This window comes from Toxotes jaculatrix, chromosome 24 (assembly GCF_017976425.1).
Source record: "Toxotes jaculatrix isolate fToxJac2 chromosome 24, fToxJac2.pri, whole genome shotgun sequence".
In the NCBI taxonomy this organism is placed as follows: Eukaryota; Metazoa; Chordata; class Actinopteri; family Toxotidae; genus Toxotes; species Toxotes jaculatrix.
This window is the reverse complement of record NC_054417.1, coordinates 9,288,694-9,309,134: the sequence shown is the minus strand read 5'-3', so window position 1 is coordinate 9,309,134 and position 20,441 is coordinate 9,288,694. Positions and strand designations below refer to the sequence as shown.

Below are 20,441 nucleotides of genomic sequence, written 5' to 3'. Positions count from 1 at the left end.
AGGCCGCACCTGAACTTAATGTGCAGACTCATTATAGAGCTACAAATGAAGTTTACGTTACATCTGCTGTGAAAGTGCATTTAAGATATATCGGCTAAAATTGCAAAAAGGCCTTGTGATTGTACCTTGTCAATCGCTATTCAGTATGATAAATGTTATTAACTATCAGAAAATGAAGATCTCAAAAATACAATTGTGTACATAGGACTGTAGTTCAGATTTAAAACTGTTGGTTTATTGCATCAGTCCAAACCTTCCTCCATTCAGTGTATCATGAGATCTAAAGCAGACTGTATTGATGTGTATTGGGAGCCCAAATAAAGGTGTAAAAGTGATTTTTACACAGAGGTGTTGTGTTCCTAAGTGTCTGCTCTGAATACATTAGGTTGGGGAAGGCAATCACTTCTGTAAAGGCATGTTGAACAAAGAGAAAAACATTTGAAATACTATGTGTTATGACTTTTAAAAGTTTTCTTTCACGACGTGGTTAAAAGTTTTAGGTCTGCAGCTAACAACTATTTTCTTTATCATTATTCATATCTGCTTGATTCACTGTTTAGTGGATAAAATGTAAAGAACGTGTGGAACAATCCTAAGATATTAAGTCTACAGTCACTGAAGAAAGCCAGAAAATATTTCCACATTTGAGAAACTAGAACAAGTGAATTTCTTTTCTGTTTTTGATGATGGTTTTTCAGCAAAAACTGCCCCAAAAAAATCCACTGATTTTCACCTTTGGATGAGCGGTTGGGCCAAAGAAACTCACTTGGCTCTGCTGGAGCTTTCAGCTACATCTCAGTCTTCCTCACAGCAGATGGAGTTTGCTCAGACTGCAGAATTTGCAAATGCAATTGAAAGCTCCCGGAGAAAAGTGGACCTTCAAGTAAGAAACTACTCTGACCATTTTCATTCGGTATGAAATGATATGACAAATAGTCCTGTGCAGGGTCCTCACCTCTGTCAAATCTCATTATAAAACTGACATGAACCACTTGGGATCATCTTGACTCAAGTTCTACTGTTGAGTGCAAAACAATAAAAAATAAAGCCCCTAATTTTGGCCTTGAAAACACATACAGCATGCAAAAAAATGAAGAACTGCCCAATCATGCTGATGGTAACACTGGATTTATTTCTATTGAATTTGTCAAACGCTGCCACAGGAAATTCTCATCAAAATGGAAAACATGATGGTGTCCTGTCGTCCGTCCGCTGACACGCAGTCGATTGATTAATCGATTGTGATAAACTAATGACAGGAAGGATTGCATTAACTGACAGCATTATCACCAATAAATAGAGGAGCTGTAATGGAGAACTGAAGTGATTAGTAGCTCGGTTGCTGTGCTGCTGAATTAGTAATGTTAATGGGAGAAACAAGGCGTGATTGCAAACGAACGTTGAGCTGCTGAACGAGCAGAATATTCAGCTTGGCAGCTCAGTTGCTGAAAAACCTTAAGGGTGTTGTTTTTTTTTTGTTTTTTTCTTCTTCTTCCTAAAGAGACGAGCAGGAAAGTCTGTATTTGACAGTGAAACCTGCCATTTGGTCCCTTCAACAAACCTCAAGGGGCTTTCATGGTTTAGCTTTGGACTCTCTCACACAATACAGCCTCGACGGCTCATTTGTGAGTGGAACATAAATCCAGTTCCTGATAATTAACTAGCACCCTCAGAGCAGACGCAGCGTTTTCACCAAGTATTACCTTCTAATTTTAGCGTGGAAGACAATGGGGAAATTCAGCAGGAAGACGTCAGTGAAAATTCAACCATCTGGACATTCTTGCGTACTGGTGGGAGGGTGATGATTTATTTTCAGCAGCCTCTCAAGCTGAATAGGAGACGCCTACTGCTCGAAAATCTGCAGAGAGAAAGAGAGATGAGAGCAGCTTTCGTGAGCAACAAATCCCAGAATTAAGAGCCATCTGAAAGGAAAACACTGTCCAAGCTCTAATTACAACTCGGGGAACAGAAACAGATATAGCCATGCACAGGCAAAGGTCACAGACACAAATACCATTATTATCATTATGACTGCTTCAGCAGCAAAGTAACGCATGATCAAGTCAGACTTTAAAAGATGATTCAAAGGCATTTTAACACTCCAATCATTCTCCTTTCTGATGTTATCCCAGATGAATGGATGCCAAATTGAATTTATGAAAGGACACGTCATTAGTTTATTTTGTTTCCACAGAACTGCAGGTTCTAGTGTACAGAACAAATCCCTCTTCATGTCATAATGTGTCTCTGATCCACAGCTGTTCTACTGCCTCCTGTTCACTAGATGGCAGTATTATCATTGGCCTTCAGTGCCAGCAGAGCAGATCCACAACACAAACACCCAGCATCATTTTCTCTGTTTTTACAGGAATTAAAAAAAAAAAAAAACAGCCAGCAAACAAGACGCAGCGTTGAATAACCTTGAAGAAAGGACGCAGCTTTTCATGCCATTAATCCAAGGTGCTTCCCTGTACGCTCTGTGATCCCCGGTCACAACAGTCACGCACGTGTCAGCTCGTAGTGCCACAAACTTTGGACTTGATCCATCTAATTAACAGATTCAGATAACCGTTGGACGGCGGAGGCTCTGAGACATTCCAGGAAATGTCATGGCACTTGGTAATTTCAGCGGTGGAGTTGATCAAAAGGCCTTTGCAGAGCAGCATGTGGTGCACTTATACCCATATGAGTCTTAATGCAAATGATGCCCAGGAAATTGTGCAGGAAAGTGGCATAATTATAAGCCATTGAAAGTCCATTGTCATTCCTGTCTGAGAGGTCTCTCTTGAAAAATCAGGAGCTGATGGAAACCCCTCTAAGTACCTGAGATAGAGCCGGAGGGGGAAAATGACTGGGCCTGGGCTGCCATTATGCCATGGTAGTGCAATTATATCCAATGATTGGCAGGAGCATAAATTAGCCTATGTCTTCATGATGTGGTTTACTTTTTGTTTCCAACCGGTGCTTAGGTATCTGTTTTTCACCAAAAAAAAAGAAAAAAAAAAAAGATCTGCATCGTTCTCTTTAGCCAGATGTTCTCAGTGAAAAACAAGACATTATTTTACAGTTTCTCTCTGTAATTATTCCTTTTACTACCCCGGTTTTATTTCTCCGCCCGATGCAAATGCATCCTCTTGTGGCCTGAACACCAGAGATTCATGTTTGTGGTGGGAACCGCAGAGCACCAGCTGTCCTTTAAAAAGAGACAGCTAAAAAAAACCACACACACACACACAGTTGATGTGAAATGTCTTCCTCCCTACTCGTCCCCAATCATCAATATTTCACCAGCTTCGACATTTGAACTAATTATGGTGCACCAATGGCCTATTTGAGCAGGGTCCTGTCAGATGAAAGCTGCTAGGTTCTTCCTGTCAGCGGTGGAGGCAGCAGAATGAAGCCACGGCGGTGGAGGCTGAAGCCATTAAAATGAATGGAGAGAACCTCCGACAAACACACACACCTCTCTCTCTCTCTCTCTCTCTCACACACACACACACACACACACACAAACAGGAACCGCTGCTTCAAATACACACAAACACATTCAACATCGTCCTTTGCTGCCTCACTCACAGATGTACCACACTGACACACACACAAATACAGGAAAAAAAACCATGAATTGCTGCCTCACACACACCCACACTCACACAGACACATACAGACATGCATAAACATGATGTGCTACAGTAGCTCACGCACTCACACACATACACACACACACACACACAGTGATGTGCCCGCCACCTGTGTAGGTTGTTTGGCCTCCTCATCCAGACCTCTCTGGTTTTAATTAGCCTGCTGCTGAAGTGTTTTCCTTTTTATATTCTCTGAAGAGCGATGATAACGGCTACAGCCGAGATGGAGGCTCTCTGCTGGTTTGTTTCATTAGGGAGAGCATAATGACCCTGCAATCACAACACCAAGAAAATACCTACCCTAATAATTATTTTTCCTCCTAATGGTCCAGTTTATACTCGGCTAAGCCTTTTGTCATCAGCGCCTCAATAGCTAAAAGGATTAATAATACTGTCAGTTATACTAATCTTGTGTATTTTTTTGTTTTGTTTTTTTTTTTAAAAAACATAAAGGAAAAACTGGAATAAATGAGTGTACATGCTTCCATACAGGGCACAAGGCCTCAGTGAATAGTTTAATGAACGTGAAAATGATTTGAATCATACACCACAGCCTACACAGTCACAAATCTCAACTCAGCAACCATGGGAGATATTCGAAAAGTTCTCAGAGTATCTATGCAAAGCAGTGTTGAAGCTGTTGGTGGCCTAACACTTTACTGAGACACTTTATGTAGGTGTAAATAAACTGATCTACTGCAGTTCCAATACTGGAGCCACACTCACCAATGTCTTCATGCTAATCTGAAAAGGGTTGTCCATAGCAAAGAAACCACAAACAGTTATCATCTGACTCTTTACGAGGTGTCCAAACTGTTCCACAAAGGGCCGTGTGGCTGCAGGCTTCTGTTTCCAACCAATCAGGAGCACACAGTTTGACCAATCAGCTGTCTGAAGACTGAGATCAGTTGATTAAATGAGTTGAGTCTGGTGTGCTGCTGCAGACACATGGTCCTCTGTGGAACAGACTCTTCAAGCGACTCCAAATGATTCTAATGCTCTGTGTGTCTGCAGGATGTGTAAACACACGAGTGTTTGCTGCCGTCCTCCTACTGCTGTGTTTCACAGACTGATCTGCTGCCCCACCTGCATGAAAGACCGAATCAATTCTTCTTTCAGTATAAAACTTTAGCTTCCTCAACCTGATCAAAGAGCTAATTTTCTAGGTAAAAATCAATGACTGATCACTGAAAAAGAAAGTCATGGACTTCAGTAAACCCCCCTCCAAACATTTACAAGGAATTCATTTTGTTTCTTTGACCAGTTTGTTTCTTACTGTGGAAGAAGCTCCAGACGAGAAAAGCGGCTGAAGTTTGCCCAGAATACTTAACAAATAAAGAACCAGACGGCTTTGTGAGACTAAATGAGCTTTGATGTCTATTTATGTATTGAATGTATCTTTGTGCGAGCAGCCTCAGGTAGCACTGAGGTCCAGAGCAGAAATGCACTGAGGTCAGAGCTTTCATATCTGAAGACGATCAGTACAACGTTGAAATAAAGTCCAGAGCCGACAGGCTTTTATGTCTCTTGCATCATACAAGGATATTCTGTAGGCTAAACGAAATAATACAAAAACATGAATGAATTATTAAAATCTTTTTAACCGTGATGATCTTCAGCTGCTAAATCTATTATCTAGTTTGCTTCTAATAATGCTTTTGTGGAGGGATGACCAGTTAAAAAAAGCGACTGTAATCAAGCTGTTAAAAGTCCTAGGACGTCCTATACTTAACACGTCACAGAGGCGCTATTTGGATCATCAGGTTTCCGTGGGAGATACAGCTTGGTGTCACTGGCGTAACAGCGAAACAAAAAAACGGTATGGATTATGCGGCCGAGTGGGAGTATGAGGAGGAGGATGAGTTGGTTATTGAGAAAGCTGAATTGGAAAGGTAGGAGTTGAGGCTTTCCAAAGCTGGATTTGGGTCGACAGAGCATAGAAATCTGGTTTTTTCTGTGTTCGCTGCAGCAGGGTGAAGCAGTGGGGGTGCTGCCAAGGGTTTATTGATATTTTAAGGTGAAGCAGCACAGATGAAAATAGTGACTCTGGTTTTGGGTTTGAGATATGATAATGGTATCTTACTTCTGTAACTGCTGCAGTTTCATAAGATATATTACACAATGATGAAAAACACTAAAATCTATTTATTTTTATACCTGCTGCGCCAGACAAGCACAGCAGGTATAAAAAGCAGCAACAGTAATAACACTGAAAGGGTTTGTGTTTGTGCTCGTATTTAAAATGTTTTTTTTTTTTTCACCTACGGTGCCTAAATGCAATGTCAAGTATTACAGCGCTGACATTGAGATAATAACAGCAAAAGATTGTTTTCCCGTCGAAACATCTGTAATCTGCTATCCACATGTCCTTAACAGCAGAGCTATGTGTGTGTGTGTGTGTAAAAGGCAGTGATTCATGCTTTTGTGTGCGCATTTGTGGGTGTAACAGAGCTAATCCTTTGTATGTGTGTGTCTGAGAGAAACATCCCAAAGATGCACCTGCTGCAGGATAATTCCTCCAGTGTGTGCTCATGTCCTCTCATCTTCATTTTCTCTCTTTGAATCAGCTTCTCATTAACGTGACAAAGACTCAGTCACTCATTACAGCACATATGTTACAGCACATCTGACTCTATCAATAGCTTATGAAGCATATTTGTCTGTCTGGGTATATTTATATACAACATCTTAATACAGTCCCCTCATACAAAGATGCTGCATCTTTATTTATTTGCTTCCTTTCTCTGAATATGTCTGATTGCTGTATTTACTGGCTGTATCATCATTACTCTCCATATACCTTTTTTTTTTCCTCTTTAGCTAAAGCAAAGTTCCCCAAAGACATTATTAAAATTTCATCTGAACTTAGCTAATCTGTTCAAGAGCCACAACCATGATGCTGCATGGTGTGTGGAGAAATGCACTGCAGTCGAATGTGAACAGATACATGAGAGAGCGGTGGTCAGCTCTCATGAGAAAGATTAATTAAACAAGAAGACATGAATCTGTCTTTCCAAAACAAAATGATTTTATGTTTCATATGTGCTTTCATTCATATTTTTTTAATATATTTGAGAAAAGCTGAAGCAAGAAAATGTTGAAAATGAAGTGATTCGTGTGTGTGGGGACTGAAGCAGCTGTGAACCTGATCTTTCTGTCAAACGGTGAGCTTAGAAGATGGAGGGATAGTTCCGTAAAGACGATTTAGGAAGATGGGAAGGTCAGAGGACTTTATTGCGGAGACAAAGTCGGCGTCTCGCCCTCCTCTGTGATTTACCCTACTGCCAGACAAGAATGTTGAGACTATGCCTCAACGTGCTGAAACGTCACATAACACATCTGACACACACTGACGCCTTTACCACCACTGCAGATACAGAAAAGTTACAAATCAACTCCGTCACTGGAAGCTGTCCTTGAGACAGAGACACTCTATCCCTGAGTTCTTGTTCCCCCTCACATGCAGAAAGACATCATGCGTCCTAAAAAAAAAGTGAAATTATCTGATAGTGTGGACTTATATAAACACTGGCACCGTGTTGACTCGATTTTTACACTCTCAGGATTAGCACCGATGCTCCTGCCGCCTGTTAAACCGTCCAACTCCCTGAAAAGCCCTCGCTTCTCCAGGTATGGCTGAACACCTCGCTCCTTTCATCACGGCTGGCAAACCTGCCCGCTATCACATAATTAAATAAGATTTATATCATCACATAGAATAATTCTGTGTGGGCTGATGGTGAATGTTGCTGGAGCCAACCCCCCCCCCCCTTTTTCTTTTTTTTTTTTGCACCAGCCCACTCACACAGTAATTGAGAAACTGGCATTACTGAATATACAAAAAAAAAAAAAAAAGGAAAATGTGGTGTGGGTGTGAAGATGTCCACGGTTGAGTGGCCAAATGCAACCCACTCAAACAGCCAATTGTGAAAGTACTTATCAATAAATTTCAATGGACATTTGTGACACAGGTATAATTGGTTTAGCATCAGTATGAAGTCAGATTTACATATATGATGAAAGATTGATGACAGATTGGTTGCATTTCACTTGGCTGCAAATTTGATTTCACTTGTATTTTTAGCATTTGTGTGCAGCAGCAGCTCATGAGATCAGTTTCAAACTAATCAGAGGACAACCTTCATAGAGTTTTAGTTTTGTTTATTCATACTATCAAAAGGAAAGCAGGCAAATGGCCCTTTGCTTGTGGTCACAGGACTTTAACATTAACTGCTCCTCATTGTTTTTATCAGCCAAACTCTTTGGGTATCTTAGTATCTCTGTGTGAGGGAGAGAAGGCCTCCCAATAACTTACGTCACAGCTTTAAAAAGCCTTGGCTGATAGCATTAATATAAGTGCCAGCAAAACTATGGAGTATGTGAATAATTGTATGTGCTGCTAAGAAAAGGTGTCTCCTTCCGTCCGTGTTTGATCGGACTAATTTGTCAACTATAAAGCGCCCGAAAAACGTCCGCCAACGCTGAACAACTCTGAAACTCCACCTTGGCCTTTGTAAACTTCTCCCAAAAGTTTTTGGAATCAACTCTCGTCTTTTTTTTTTTGCTAGTTTCATAACTGTGGCTACAAGGTGATAATCATCTAGTGGCAGAAATCCCAGATCTGGATCACCACCAAAGGAGAATCAATTGTTGCCGAGTCCAAAGCCAATCTGTCCACCGACATCCACTAAAGACAATACAGTTTTAAGATAAGATACCCTGATGAAAACATAACCTTTCAAGGTGGATATAAGACCTAATGTTTCTGCTGAACTCTGGTGAAACATACTATTAAAGCTGCAAACTTGTAGCTCAGATTTTAAATGATTTGCAACACACGTGTGAGAAGGAAGGTGGGCCGTTCCTCAGCTGCTGGACGGGTGCAAGTGAACAGGGATGAGGTTCCCTTCTGGCATCTATAAAGCATTACACGCACTCCAATATGAAATTCAAAGAGCCTGAGAACACAACCAAAAGTAAGTCATCAGAGTGTGGAGATTTTTAAGAGTTTGACATGCCAAGAATTTGCAAAATGTTTGACTAGGTGCTAAAAAAAGACTGCTTTAGTAGATGTAATCCAAACATGTCCTGCCAACTGGAAAGAAGCGATCACATAGAGGACAGGCTGCTGATATTTCCCCGCAATGACTGAAAAGTGCCTCGATTTTTTTTCCATGCAACTGTCACGTGATCTTATTGACTCCGTAGAAGTGTGGATAAATATCAAGCGAAGCTAAAAGGAACTTAGTCACAACGTCTTCAGCTCTGAACCTGCGATGAAGACGTTTTGGCAGATTCCGACTCAGTGGCCCCTGCATTGATGTGTGACAAGATATCCGCCACTGTTCAGTTGCTCCCGCTGTGTGTTCAAGGCATTATGGGATGTTGTACTGACGGAGCAGAGGGCTGATGGAAGACAGTCGCAATCGCCCTCTCCTCATTAGATGCAGGGCTGACTGTGCTCATTAGGCCGGCGGCAGCGCGGTGGGGATCTATTCTCCTGAGGTGACCAAAGGTGCTTACACAGACCTTCCAAGTCTCAGTAATGATGCCCCAGACCTGTCACTCTTGTCACAAGACTGACATGACCTTTTTCTGGCTCATGTGTTGAAGGAAAAAAAAAAAAAAAATCCTAATTTCACAGGATGAGGCAAGAGGCAAGAGAAGCCCTGTTTTGCCCCCCAAAATGTGAAAATCTGTCCAGTTTTGCATCAGAATGCACCGCCAAACTTTCTAAGCTGTTGGTTCACTTTTCACAAAAGTCAACAAAGATTATTTCCTGTGAATTTATTGGTGATTTAAGTGATTGCGATTCAGGTTTTAATCTAAGCACAAAAGCCAGACCTTGCCATTAAGACCTATGAAATAGAGGCATGCTGAGCAGCGACAGAGCGGCTGAATAGATGTCTGGAAGCAATCTATGAAAGATGGCTGATCAATGGCCGCAAAAATGAAATAGGAGATGAAAAGATGTCTTTTAAGGCTCATGAAAAGGGAACTTGTTGGAAGGCGTTTTGTTCAGCTTTCCATTTTTAACCTCAATCATCTGAACACCGCATAAATGAAAGGGGGAAACGATAAGACTGTGGCCCACTGTGGCTTTCTTCCTCTGATGTCAAGTGTCGCCAGGACTCTTATGTTGACTGTAACGTCTTAATATATGAATTGAACGTTTTGTTAATGCTGTACACATTTCCTGTCTGGTCTTAGTGTTATCATGCATGTGACTTGTTCGTTAAATTCTCAACAGTGTTTTTTTGTTGTTGTTGTTGTTGTTGCTACACAGATTAACAAGCTGACGCAGTCTGCTGGAAAAAGCAAAAGGAGAAAATCTTAATGATAATAAAATGTAGATGAGATCGCATCAGTCCTAAATTGCATTAGGTACAGATGCCTTGTAAAGCGATGTGGTCAGATCCAGCCCTCACAGGGGCCTTTCCAAACAAAGCCTGATTGTAATGGGCCACATGAAGTGCCAATTTAGCCCCACACGAGCTCCAACATACAAATGAGAGCGAGCTACAGCAAAGACATACATTAATCCTAGCCAGATTGGGGACTGTATGAATTATGCTAAGAACCTTATCTGTTATTTCCCCTGATCTCCTGCTGGGTGAATTGATTGCGTTTTTGGTCTTAATCCGCAGCATGCCATGCATCTTGGGAGACAACCAGGGAGCCATCTTGAATAAATAGAATTTGGACTTGACAAAAGCCACCTCCAGCTGAGCAATGAGAAAGCATCCTTTTACCACTGCACTTCCCCTTACTACGCCGAATGACATTAGAAAATAGCCAGCCGCGGTTTGCATGGAAATCGTTGTATCGATTTTTGTTTTACTCGCCTCAGCTGCAGCCTCTCTCGGAGCATCGCTTTTGGAGAACGCCTTCTGTTTGCGGCGATCCTCGAGAAGCATCTCTGTGCAACCAGAGAGGGTGTTTTAATGAGATTAATTAGATCGCTTATGAGTGATGGTCCTCCTCCAATTACCTGGGCCATAATACCATTTTCCTCCACCCAGGGCGTCGCGCTCTGCCAAGCAGTACCAGCCTTCTGCAAGCGCGAGGCTGCAGCAGGAAATGATTAATCATCTCATCACCGTCCCAAGAGATAATATGACAATAAAGACAAAAGCCTCTCATCGGCTGTGGCTGTTTAAAGCCAAGACCTGCTTCCTAAATGTTGACTCTGGAGTACAAGCTTTCTACATGTTGTAACACAACACCACAGAGGTCTGACTGGAGGTTCATTCTTTTGCTATAATGAGGTTCTGCAGTTCACATTCCACCAAATGACAGAATATCAGAGGTGCTTTGGCAAGACACAGACGGAGCCGCTTCTGTTTTTCACTCCTGAAGGAGAGTCGTGGGGTACGGCCTCCCTGGCGTCTATTTCCTTTTCCTTGCTGAAGGGCACGGAGGGTCACAGACACAGAGGGATCACAGCAGAGAGTATGGCAGCCAGGAATCAAACCACAGCAGGATTCAGCCACGGATTGGAGAGCCGACGGCTGCACGCAGCGCGCTGTGCAGGCTTTTATTGGCCCTTCTCCATCACACCTGTCACACAAGATTGGGTTTGTAGAAGCGCTTCCTTCAGCTGAAAAGGCCAAAGTAGATTATGGGGGCAGGCGAGGTTGAAATGGAATAACCAGTGGAATGGCTCCAAATGCAAACGCCTTTCTGTCTGAATGCAAATCACGATTGAATTATGAATGATTTGTACAGTTTACTGTCAGTTGTTGCCTGGTTGCAACACATTCACACATTTTCATGTCACAGGCCCCGAAAAACGACACGTTCTGTCAGCACAACCTATGGGGGGATGGTACTGAAAACAAAGCCTACAATTACGAATAATTCTTATACGTAATATAATGTCTTTAATTGAGGAAATTCCTATGGAATTGAGTTACAGCGATATTAATCTATTTCTCAATTTGCTGTGGACCCCCCCTGAGCCCTGTCAGGGCCCCTGGAGGTCCTCTGACCCACATAGAGAAACACAGTGGTAACTCTGACGTCAGCGTGCAGAGGTATAGCATTGTTCTTGTTTTCAATGTTCATGATAAGACCAAAATCAACAACAGCAGCAGCGAGTGAATGTGATTTGGTGCGACTAGTTAACCTGCCCATCATGTAAAACACATTCAAGGATCCCTTTAATACAAATGACCTTCTGATTCCTGTACTGAAATTGCAAAAGAAATAGGTGTGGCTTATTATAGCATCATATGAAGCTGGGGAAGTGGAGCCTGAAGACTCTTCACCTCCACCCACACACCTCTGACTCACATTGTTGAGATCTTGAGAAGGAGGAGGATAAAGAATTAGACTTAAATCGCATTTTCTTTAAATGCAAAACACATACTGTAATGATATTGCTAATGATACTAGAAGTCAAGTGTGGTTTTACACAATGGGTGGTATTAGCTAGTCACCATTAATTGATTTGGATAAATTCCAGCATGAACATGTTGAAATAAAATAAAATATATTTTTTTACAGTTTTACAGCTGGAGAAAAGAGGGGCCTCAAGAATGATTTTAAACATATTTAGCATGTAACAAGAACTAAATGAATAATTAACATCACGAGGCAGGCCTAGAACTCACTGTGTCTTTGAAGCCTGTGACATTTCTGTTATATTAATTTGTCTTCAATTTCAATATGGCAGATTCACTGCTGTGCTGTCTTTATAACTGCAGTTCTTTCTAATTCTGTTTGGTTGGGTTTTCTTCAGATGGCGCTATTTTTCTTTTCTCTTCCTATTGTCTTCCCTCTGTCGCCATACTGTGATTTTCTAACTATATGCTATTATTTCCGCTACATATTTGCCCAGCTAATTTTGGCCATGTGACGTTCACTGTATGCCGTGTTGCTATGTGACCTGCTGAAATGTCTCAGCAGCAGCGGCACAGAGGCAAAGATGCTGATTGCACTTGATGGAGAAAAAAAAAAAGTGAGCTGGGTTTTGCTCTGATGCTGACTTTAAAAACGGGAGGGGTGTGTTAGACAGAGAGCAAACACACGGACCTCTGCAACCGTCCGTCAGTGTTTGAGTCCATCTTTATTACTGTCATCACCTGCGGAGGTAATGTTTTTCCTCTGGGCTGATAGGTTGTCCAACGCAAACAGTGTCACGCGGCTGCAGCGCCGCTCTTTACCCAGCAGACCCTCTGGGAAGAACACGAGACGTCTTCATCTGGGCGCTGCCTCATTATGGCTCCGTCTGACAAACACACACACCACTTCCTCCCTCTTCCAATATACACTATTCCTCTGCCAAACACACGCTTTATTTGTGTAACGCGCAGAAACACACTCAGCTACACTTTCCCTCTGCTCTCCTTCTCCCGCACACACACATGCACACACACACCTTTTGGGTGTAATAAAACAGCAGATCAGAGTCATTGGCTGCTGACAGGGACTGACACTGAAACCTGCTGTTGTTGGAAGGCTGCCTGGGAGATGTTCATTACTCACAAAGCTTGTCGGTTTGGACAGGAGAGGAACAACGGTCTTATTAAGTGGAGACCTGGAGCAGCCGTAGGGGAAATACACATACACCCACGCGCACACCCACATGGGCTCTGAGAAAGTTTGAAGCCGTGGCTTCAACCCAGCGCTCTGATAGGCCGAGAGAAGTTGGGGCTGCCAGAAAAAATGTGAAACTTTCCGCTGACGGCGGATTTTGCTGAATTCGGAGTTTGACACGGCTGACAGACAGACAAATCGTGACATGACAACATCTGCGACATCAACGATGGAGCCTCAGCGCCGAGAGGAGGACGTAAAAATTCTGCTGCGGAGGAATGTGACGGCCTCATTTTCACAGGGGCCTGCTGATATTGATTAGAGTTTCTGATGTCTGTCTGGCTCATTGTATAACTCACAAGAACAGATTCAATATTCCCGACATTGCTGAACCTGAAGCCTTGTTTCCATAGTAACTCTGCTCTCCGTCTCTCTATACATAGCCCTCCTGACTGACTTTAGCTCTGTTCAGATCATCAAGCACAGCTGAAGAGGAGGTAGATGCGTGGACATGGACAATAATGTTCCTGACTTGAGGCGATGAAACGATTTGCTAGCTTGTCAGAACAACCAACGTCTCGGTGTATTTACAGTCCAAACCGTGGTTAAAGCACCAGAAGAGCAGGAGGAGTCAAAATGAAACAAGATGAGAAAAGGTTTTATTTCACTCAGGAACATTTATCTATCATCCAAAAAAAAAAAAAAGAAAGAGATTTCAAGGGTGTCACTGGCTCCCAGTGAGGACACTTGGTTGTGTTTTCTGCGGTGGAGTTTTCATCACAAAGCCCCTCACCTGCAACTTTTCCCAGAGTTTGCAAAATCTTAAAATAGCAGCATCTTTTCTAAACAACCTGCTCCATTTCAGCCTCGAGCAAAAGGGGGACGTCATAAATCAAAACTACCACGCCTGTGACGGTTCGGGGACGAGCGGGGAGTTGGCTGAATTTGCATTGGATGTCGTCGTCGCTTTTTATTTTCGGTAAATCTCCATTGCAACAGCAATTCCCCGCAGCACCGTCCAACAGGGTGGCGCTGACATAATCGGAGGGCGAGGAAAAATAAGAGCGGTGATCTTTAAGCAATTAAAAGACAATCTGGCCTTCCTGAACTGGCACAGCGAACAGCTTTTTGATACTTAAATGTGAGTTTCACCTTTGAAAAAACATGATGCGTCTTCAACCAAAAAAAAAAAAAAAAAAAAAATTACCTCCACTAAAACTACTCTTACTAAATCTCTGTGTCATTAACCTTCATTTCCTGATGAAGAACTTGGTGATGTCTGACGCAACCTTGGAAGCTGAAACGCGCTTCCTCATCCTGCTGCGCTCTTTGGCTTGCTGAGCCGTCCTCTGTGGAGGCACTGAAGAGAAAAGTGAGATCAATATATTGAGCATCTCTAGATTAAAGTGTCTGAGCGGTGGCATAAACAGCGAAAGGATCCCCTTATCAGAAAGCCCAGTTCTCCACATCAGTTTATATATACGTCAACCTATGAAGCATCTCGTTCCAAACTGACACCCACTCTGACAAAAATGCTCTCTGGCGTGAAAGTAAAGCACATTTTAGGTCACAATGAAAGCTGTGTTTTATTTACGAAACCTCTGCGCTCAGATCAGTTCTGTTTTTAAGAAGCGAATTGTCTGCGATTATGAAATATTGACTGAAGAAGCTCGAGAAGGAAAAATATTCCCAAGACAGATATATAGCATTTGGCTTCAAATGCTATATATCAATATGTCATACAACCACATCATGTGATGTTATTACAGACAATATATGGCTTTGTGAGGAGAGGTACAACTTTTGATCAATGTGTTTGACCATGTATCACATTACTGCCATCACATATGATCCTCAACATGAGTGATGAGACTTTCTTTTTATGTGTGGATAAAGGAGAGGTCCACCCACTGTGCACCTTAAGTGTCAGATAAATTGCTTTTGCCCCTTAAGCCCTTTCGCTGTAGAAGAGGGTGTTGTGGTTGTTCTGGGCGCAGCGAAGCGTGCGTGTGCACGTACCTCTCTGTGGCAGACGGTACAGAGCGTCTGCAGGTTGTCCAGAGAGCACTGTCCTCCTCCGCTGTAGACCGGCCGGATGTGGTCGACCTGCCAGAAGTCCCCTTCGACCGGAGCGCGGATCATTTCGTTCAGCTGGAAACACACACAGAATGAAGCAGTGAGCGTCTCGGAGCGCTGACTCCCCTCGGATGTGTTCACATACTGCTCTAAATCTCCAAAAAACAAGCTGTGATTGCACTTGCCCTTCCAAACCATCCATCGATGCTAAAGTTAATTTTTTCGAACTGATGTGATTTCTTTAGTAGAGCTCAGCCTTCCTGAGCACTATAGCGACCCAAATTGTTGTTTTACAACACGCAAATGCACATGCACACTCGCATAATGAAATAAAAAAGCAAATAAGACAGGAAGGCACATAAATGGCAGAAGTTTACAACAGGAAATAATGAAGACAAAATGCAGAGGATGGCTCTGATAAAGGTTTAAACGCTGAGATTAATGTAAGCCTGTGTGATAGGGAGGATAAGACCAGTTGATGAAAACAATAATTGCACCAAATCAATGACAGTGAACTTTTGACTTTCTATGATCCATCACCAACAGAAGCCTCAGGCGAAGCCACATAAATCACCCGCATGTTTATGGCCTACATAATGGGCAGCTGTGGGGAAACCTAATCAGTGAGAAGTCTGCCAGACAAAGACACAGAAATGAGGTCAAAATAAACCACAGGGAATAACATGATACAATAGGATACATACTCTTAAATTCCTCAACTTTTGCTTTCTGATAATACTTTAATGGTTTAATTAGAGATGTAGGAAAATTTTCTCCTACATCTCTACACAAAATGCATTTTTTAAGTGATTAAGTGATTTTATTTAGGGGAAAAGGGAAAAACTATCCAGATCCACTAAATCATGAATTAAATCATGAATTAACTGAATTAATCATGTTCTCTTTGGACAGCTGAGATCAATTTCACTAGCCACACCCAGGCCTGATTACTACCAGACTTGTTGAATCAAGAAATCACTTAAATGAAAAGAACCTGTCTGACAAAGGGAGGCAGGCCAAAAGATCTCAAACAGCAAGACATCATGACTGGATCCAAAGAAATTCAGGAACATATGAGAAACAAAGTAACTGACATCTGTCATTTCTAAAGCTTTGGGACTCCAGTGAACCACAGTGAGAACCATTATCCACAAATGGTGAAAGCATGGAACAGTGGTGAACGTTGCAAGGAGCGGCCAGCCTGCCTAAATGCTAATGCTTGACTGCAGTTGTTGCTGCTGAGGGTGGCACAACCAGTTATTAGGTTTAGGGGGCAATTACTTTTTCACATGGGCAAAGTAGGTGTGGATAGCTTTTTTTTTTCATCACTTAAAAACTGCATTTTGCATTTACTTAGGTTGTCTAATATTTAAATTTGTTTGATGATCTGAAACATTTAAGTGAGATAAATATAATATTTCAAAGCACTGTACCTTTACAGAACCTTCTGAAGTGCATATGGCCAAAATCTTTTAATTTAAAAAACCTGAAAAGAAATATCAGAGAGAGAAAGACAGAAACAGAGAAAAGAAAGGAATACAGCTTAAAAGAGGGAATACAGAGGAAATAAGTGGAAGAGCTAAAGATGATTGAGAGAATTAGAAACAGAGGAAGAGAAGCTTGATGGGAAGAGTTCAGGGCCAAAAATCAATTTTCCTGCTTTGAGTGCTACTCTGCCGACATTAAGGCAGCGAGCTGGAATTGATCCCAACAGATTTAAAGACCAGGCATGCTCACAGGGGCAGAGTTCACATCCTTACACACACACACACACACACACACACACACACACACACACACACACACACACACACACTCACACACACACACTCACTCACTCACACATTTCAGTCAATTGAACCTGCTTTTGTGCCAAAACCAAGCACCTTGTTACACAAAACCCCACTACTACTACTACACACTGAGACACACCAAAATTCTGCTTACAGGCGCCTAAAAATCCACACACACCAAAATACCAACACATACATGCCAAAATAATCACACACACCAAAGGGGACCCCAAGGTACACATAAAGACCCATATACACATGTGCACACACCGGGAAACACACACAGGCACAGACACACACACACACACAGAACCCCCAGTATGAACCAAAGAATGAGCCTATAATCTTGAGGCTCCTCCACCGCTGTGGCGTCTTATCATGTGGCTGAGTTTGTTTCCTCTAAAGCTTGGTGCATCGATTGGCGCTGATGCTGCTGCCGGCGGCACTGGAAAGGAGGGTTAGTGTGTGTGTGTGTGTGTGTGTGTGTGTGTGTGTGTGTGTGTGTGTGTGTGTGTGTGTGTGTGTGTGTGTGTGTGTGTGTGTAAGGGGGAGGGGGGGCTGGCTTTGCAGGATAACAGCCAACCAAATCAAACAGGCTTACTGGTCGAGGCCTGGCACTGGGAGAAAAAATCAATGGGCCCAGCAATCCATTTACTGGGAGCTGGCCCCTTGGAGTGCAGATCAACCTGTGTGTGTGTATCAGTAAGGGTGTGTGTGTATGTGTGTGTGTGTATGTGTGCGTAGGTGGGTGGGATGGAGAGTACAGGGCCCTTTTATTTTTGTACTTATACAAACACAAAGACAAAAAATGGCTTTCCTTGTCAGTTTTTTATCTCACAACAGGAGACTGGTGTTTGCCAAGATGTGTGTATTATACTGTAAATCCATGAAAGTGGCTACACTATTATATACAACATTATTAGCTTGTTAATACTAATGCCACAGTGTGTGAGGAGAATGCTACTGTTGCAGCGGGTTGAGCTAATTTTAGCTGCTTTATCTAAAGTTAGAGAGTTTAGTTCAGTGGTTCCCAACCTAGGGCTTAGGACCTTTCCAAAGAGTCTCTACATAAATCTGAGGGGTCGTCAGATGATTAATGAGAGAAGAAAGTAAAAAGTAAAAAGTTCCTGCTTCCCAAATCTGTACTCGTTTGACCTTTTCTCTAATCTCAGCCTTTTCTGATATTGGATTATTTTAAATCTTTGTGCCTCCAACAGTTATTAAAATGAAATGATCAGATGATGTTTAGGGGAGAGAGTCGGTGAGTTTTATGGATGTGGATGAAACCAAGTTTGCATTGAGTAAGTACCTGTGGGAGCTGTAGTTTTTCCTGTGCTGACTTTGTTATAATTACAAAGGTTTTCTTATATTATGGATACTTTTAGTTTTAACTTCCAAAAAAACATCTGTAAGAAAAAAAGTTAAAATATTAGTTTCCTCTGGCCTGGTGTCCAACCTCTTTGAGTGACAGCTGAGCGAGACAAGTGTTCTCCAGCATCTGCTTGCGCTGGGAGGGCTGAGCACCGCAGACCTTCAGGAACAGGTCATGGGCGTGGAGGCCGCAGGTCTGACAGATGCCCCGCTCCACTTCCAGCACCTTTGAGCGCATGTACGATTGGCTGGAGCGCAACTGGAAGTCCTCCTGGCACCTACGGGTGGGAGAACAAGGAAACATCTGGACTTCAATCTAAACACTTTTACATTTATAACATTAACAGTTGAAATTCTTCGATTTTCGTAAACAAAGTTATCGGCTTTTACTGACTGTAGTTACAAATCCGCTGAAAGAAGCGCCGACATTAGAGTGTGTTAAATTTTAATAACACCCAGGCAGAGAGGAGTGAAGTGTCACCTTGACTGAATGACCTTCGTTTGGCTTTTGAAACCCACTTGTGGAAATTGAATTTGTACCTTAAGCAGGTAGCAAGACTAAAGGGATGCACAGATGCAACACATTTTACCAGTTCTTAGCATTTAGCAGACAGTCTTATTCAGAGACACCATGTGAGAGAGCAGGAAAGGTGCAGTGTCTTGCTCAAGGACAGGAAGACATTGCAGGGTTTGAACCGACAGCATTCATCCGCTTTGTGTTAAAGTATTTCTTTTTTATATTGGTGTTAAAATGCAGTGAGTAAGAACTGAGGAAAGGATTAGGCAGTGGACCATTATAACTACAAGAGTTGCATTCTAATCTGGTAAAAAACAATGTCTTCTAGTCATGGACAAACAGTATTTTTCTTCAAAGCAAACCAAGGTGAAGTCACCATTATACTGTTGTCTTTGAGTTTGTTTTCGTACACACACTCTCAGAGCTCTGACTATAATTGAATTTCTAGGTGCCAGATGGGTGGGCTTTGGCACGGAGAACAATGAGTAGTGGAAAGTTTAAGAAATCACAGACACAAACTATTTGAAAGTTAATTTAACATGCTCTTCCATGACTGACATCTTAACAAAGACTGTCTGAATTGCCCCCGTTGGGTAAACTCCACCCATCTGGTGCTCCAAGCAGGGAATGCTTAGATTTGTATGCATCTGCTATTTGACACAAGTTTGGCTCCACACTTTTTATAACCTTTTGTGCAGCTCTCAGTTCTGTAAAAAGACCTGACAGTGTCCAATCCATTCTTCTGTTTGTATTTAGTGTCACTATACCTGTGGCTGCAGAATTGAGTGTCCCAGGTCCCACCGGTGGTAAGGCAGGCCTTCTGGCAGGACAGACACAGAGGGACACCCTCACTGTCCACAGCCTGCAGGTAACCGGACTGTGTTGACGGCTGCTCCTCCACTGCCTGGCAGGACTCCTCATCTTGCCTGCAGAGACAGAAATGTATTACATTCAGACAATGGAGCAAAGGACTGGCTTCATTCTTTGTCTTTTGTCCTGGATGCTGATAGATAAAAGATCTGTTTGTATGTCAGATGCTGCGTGGGAATTGCAGTTTAAGCTAAAGCACTTCAAGCAGTTGAAGTGTCAGTTGAAGCCGAAGCAGTGAAAGGCACTGGAGTGTCATTTGAATTATATACAATTATATAAAATTACAGAATATTTTCAAGGGGCACTCCAGTAATTTAACTCGTTAAGTTCAGTTTTACTTGTCACGACAAACACACAAACTGTGTGTCACGTCTTCTGTGGCGCAGGAGGAGCTTTGTCAGGTCTGGGGAAAATAACCCTGATGATCGGGGTCATCGTGAGTTAGGCCTCAGGCTTTAAATAGTTCATAGAAAATCTGTTACAGACTGGAGGCATGATGTTTAAAAGATGAAGACCTTTAACGGGCAGGAAGGGTTTATATGAGGATACTAGTGAGTTGCATGATGGGAAATGAAGGACGCAGTGTTTATGAATACGATGCAAGTCAGGCTACCTTCGATTTTGACTGATCTA

The 20,441-nt window shown here is 42.4% G+C and overlaps 1 protein-coding gene across 1 annotated transcript in view; it reads right to left on the bottom strand.

Moving 5' to 3' along the window:
- Window positions 1-175: 175 nt before the first annotated feature.
- zranb3 (zinc finger, RAN-binding domain containing 3) overlaps window positions 176-20,441 on the bottom strand; it is a 70,066-nt gene continuing 49,800 nt past the window's right edge. Inside the window, 5 exon segments of the mRNA XM_041032806.1 lie at window positions 176-1,858; window positions 14,430-14,530; window positions 15,201-15,332; window positions 18,507-18,699; window positions 19,706-19,864. Of these exon segments, the coding sequence (XP_040888740.1) occupies window positions 14,432-14,530; window positions 15,201-15,332; window positions 18,507-18,699; window positions 19,706-19,864 (583 nt within the window). The 3' untranslated portion in view covers window positions 176-1,858; window positions 14,430-14,431.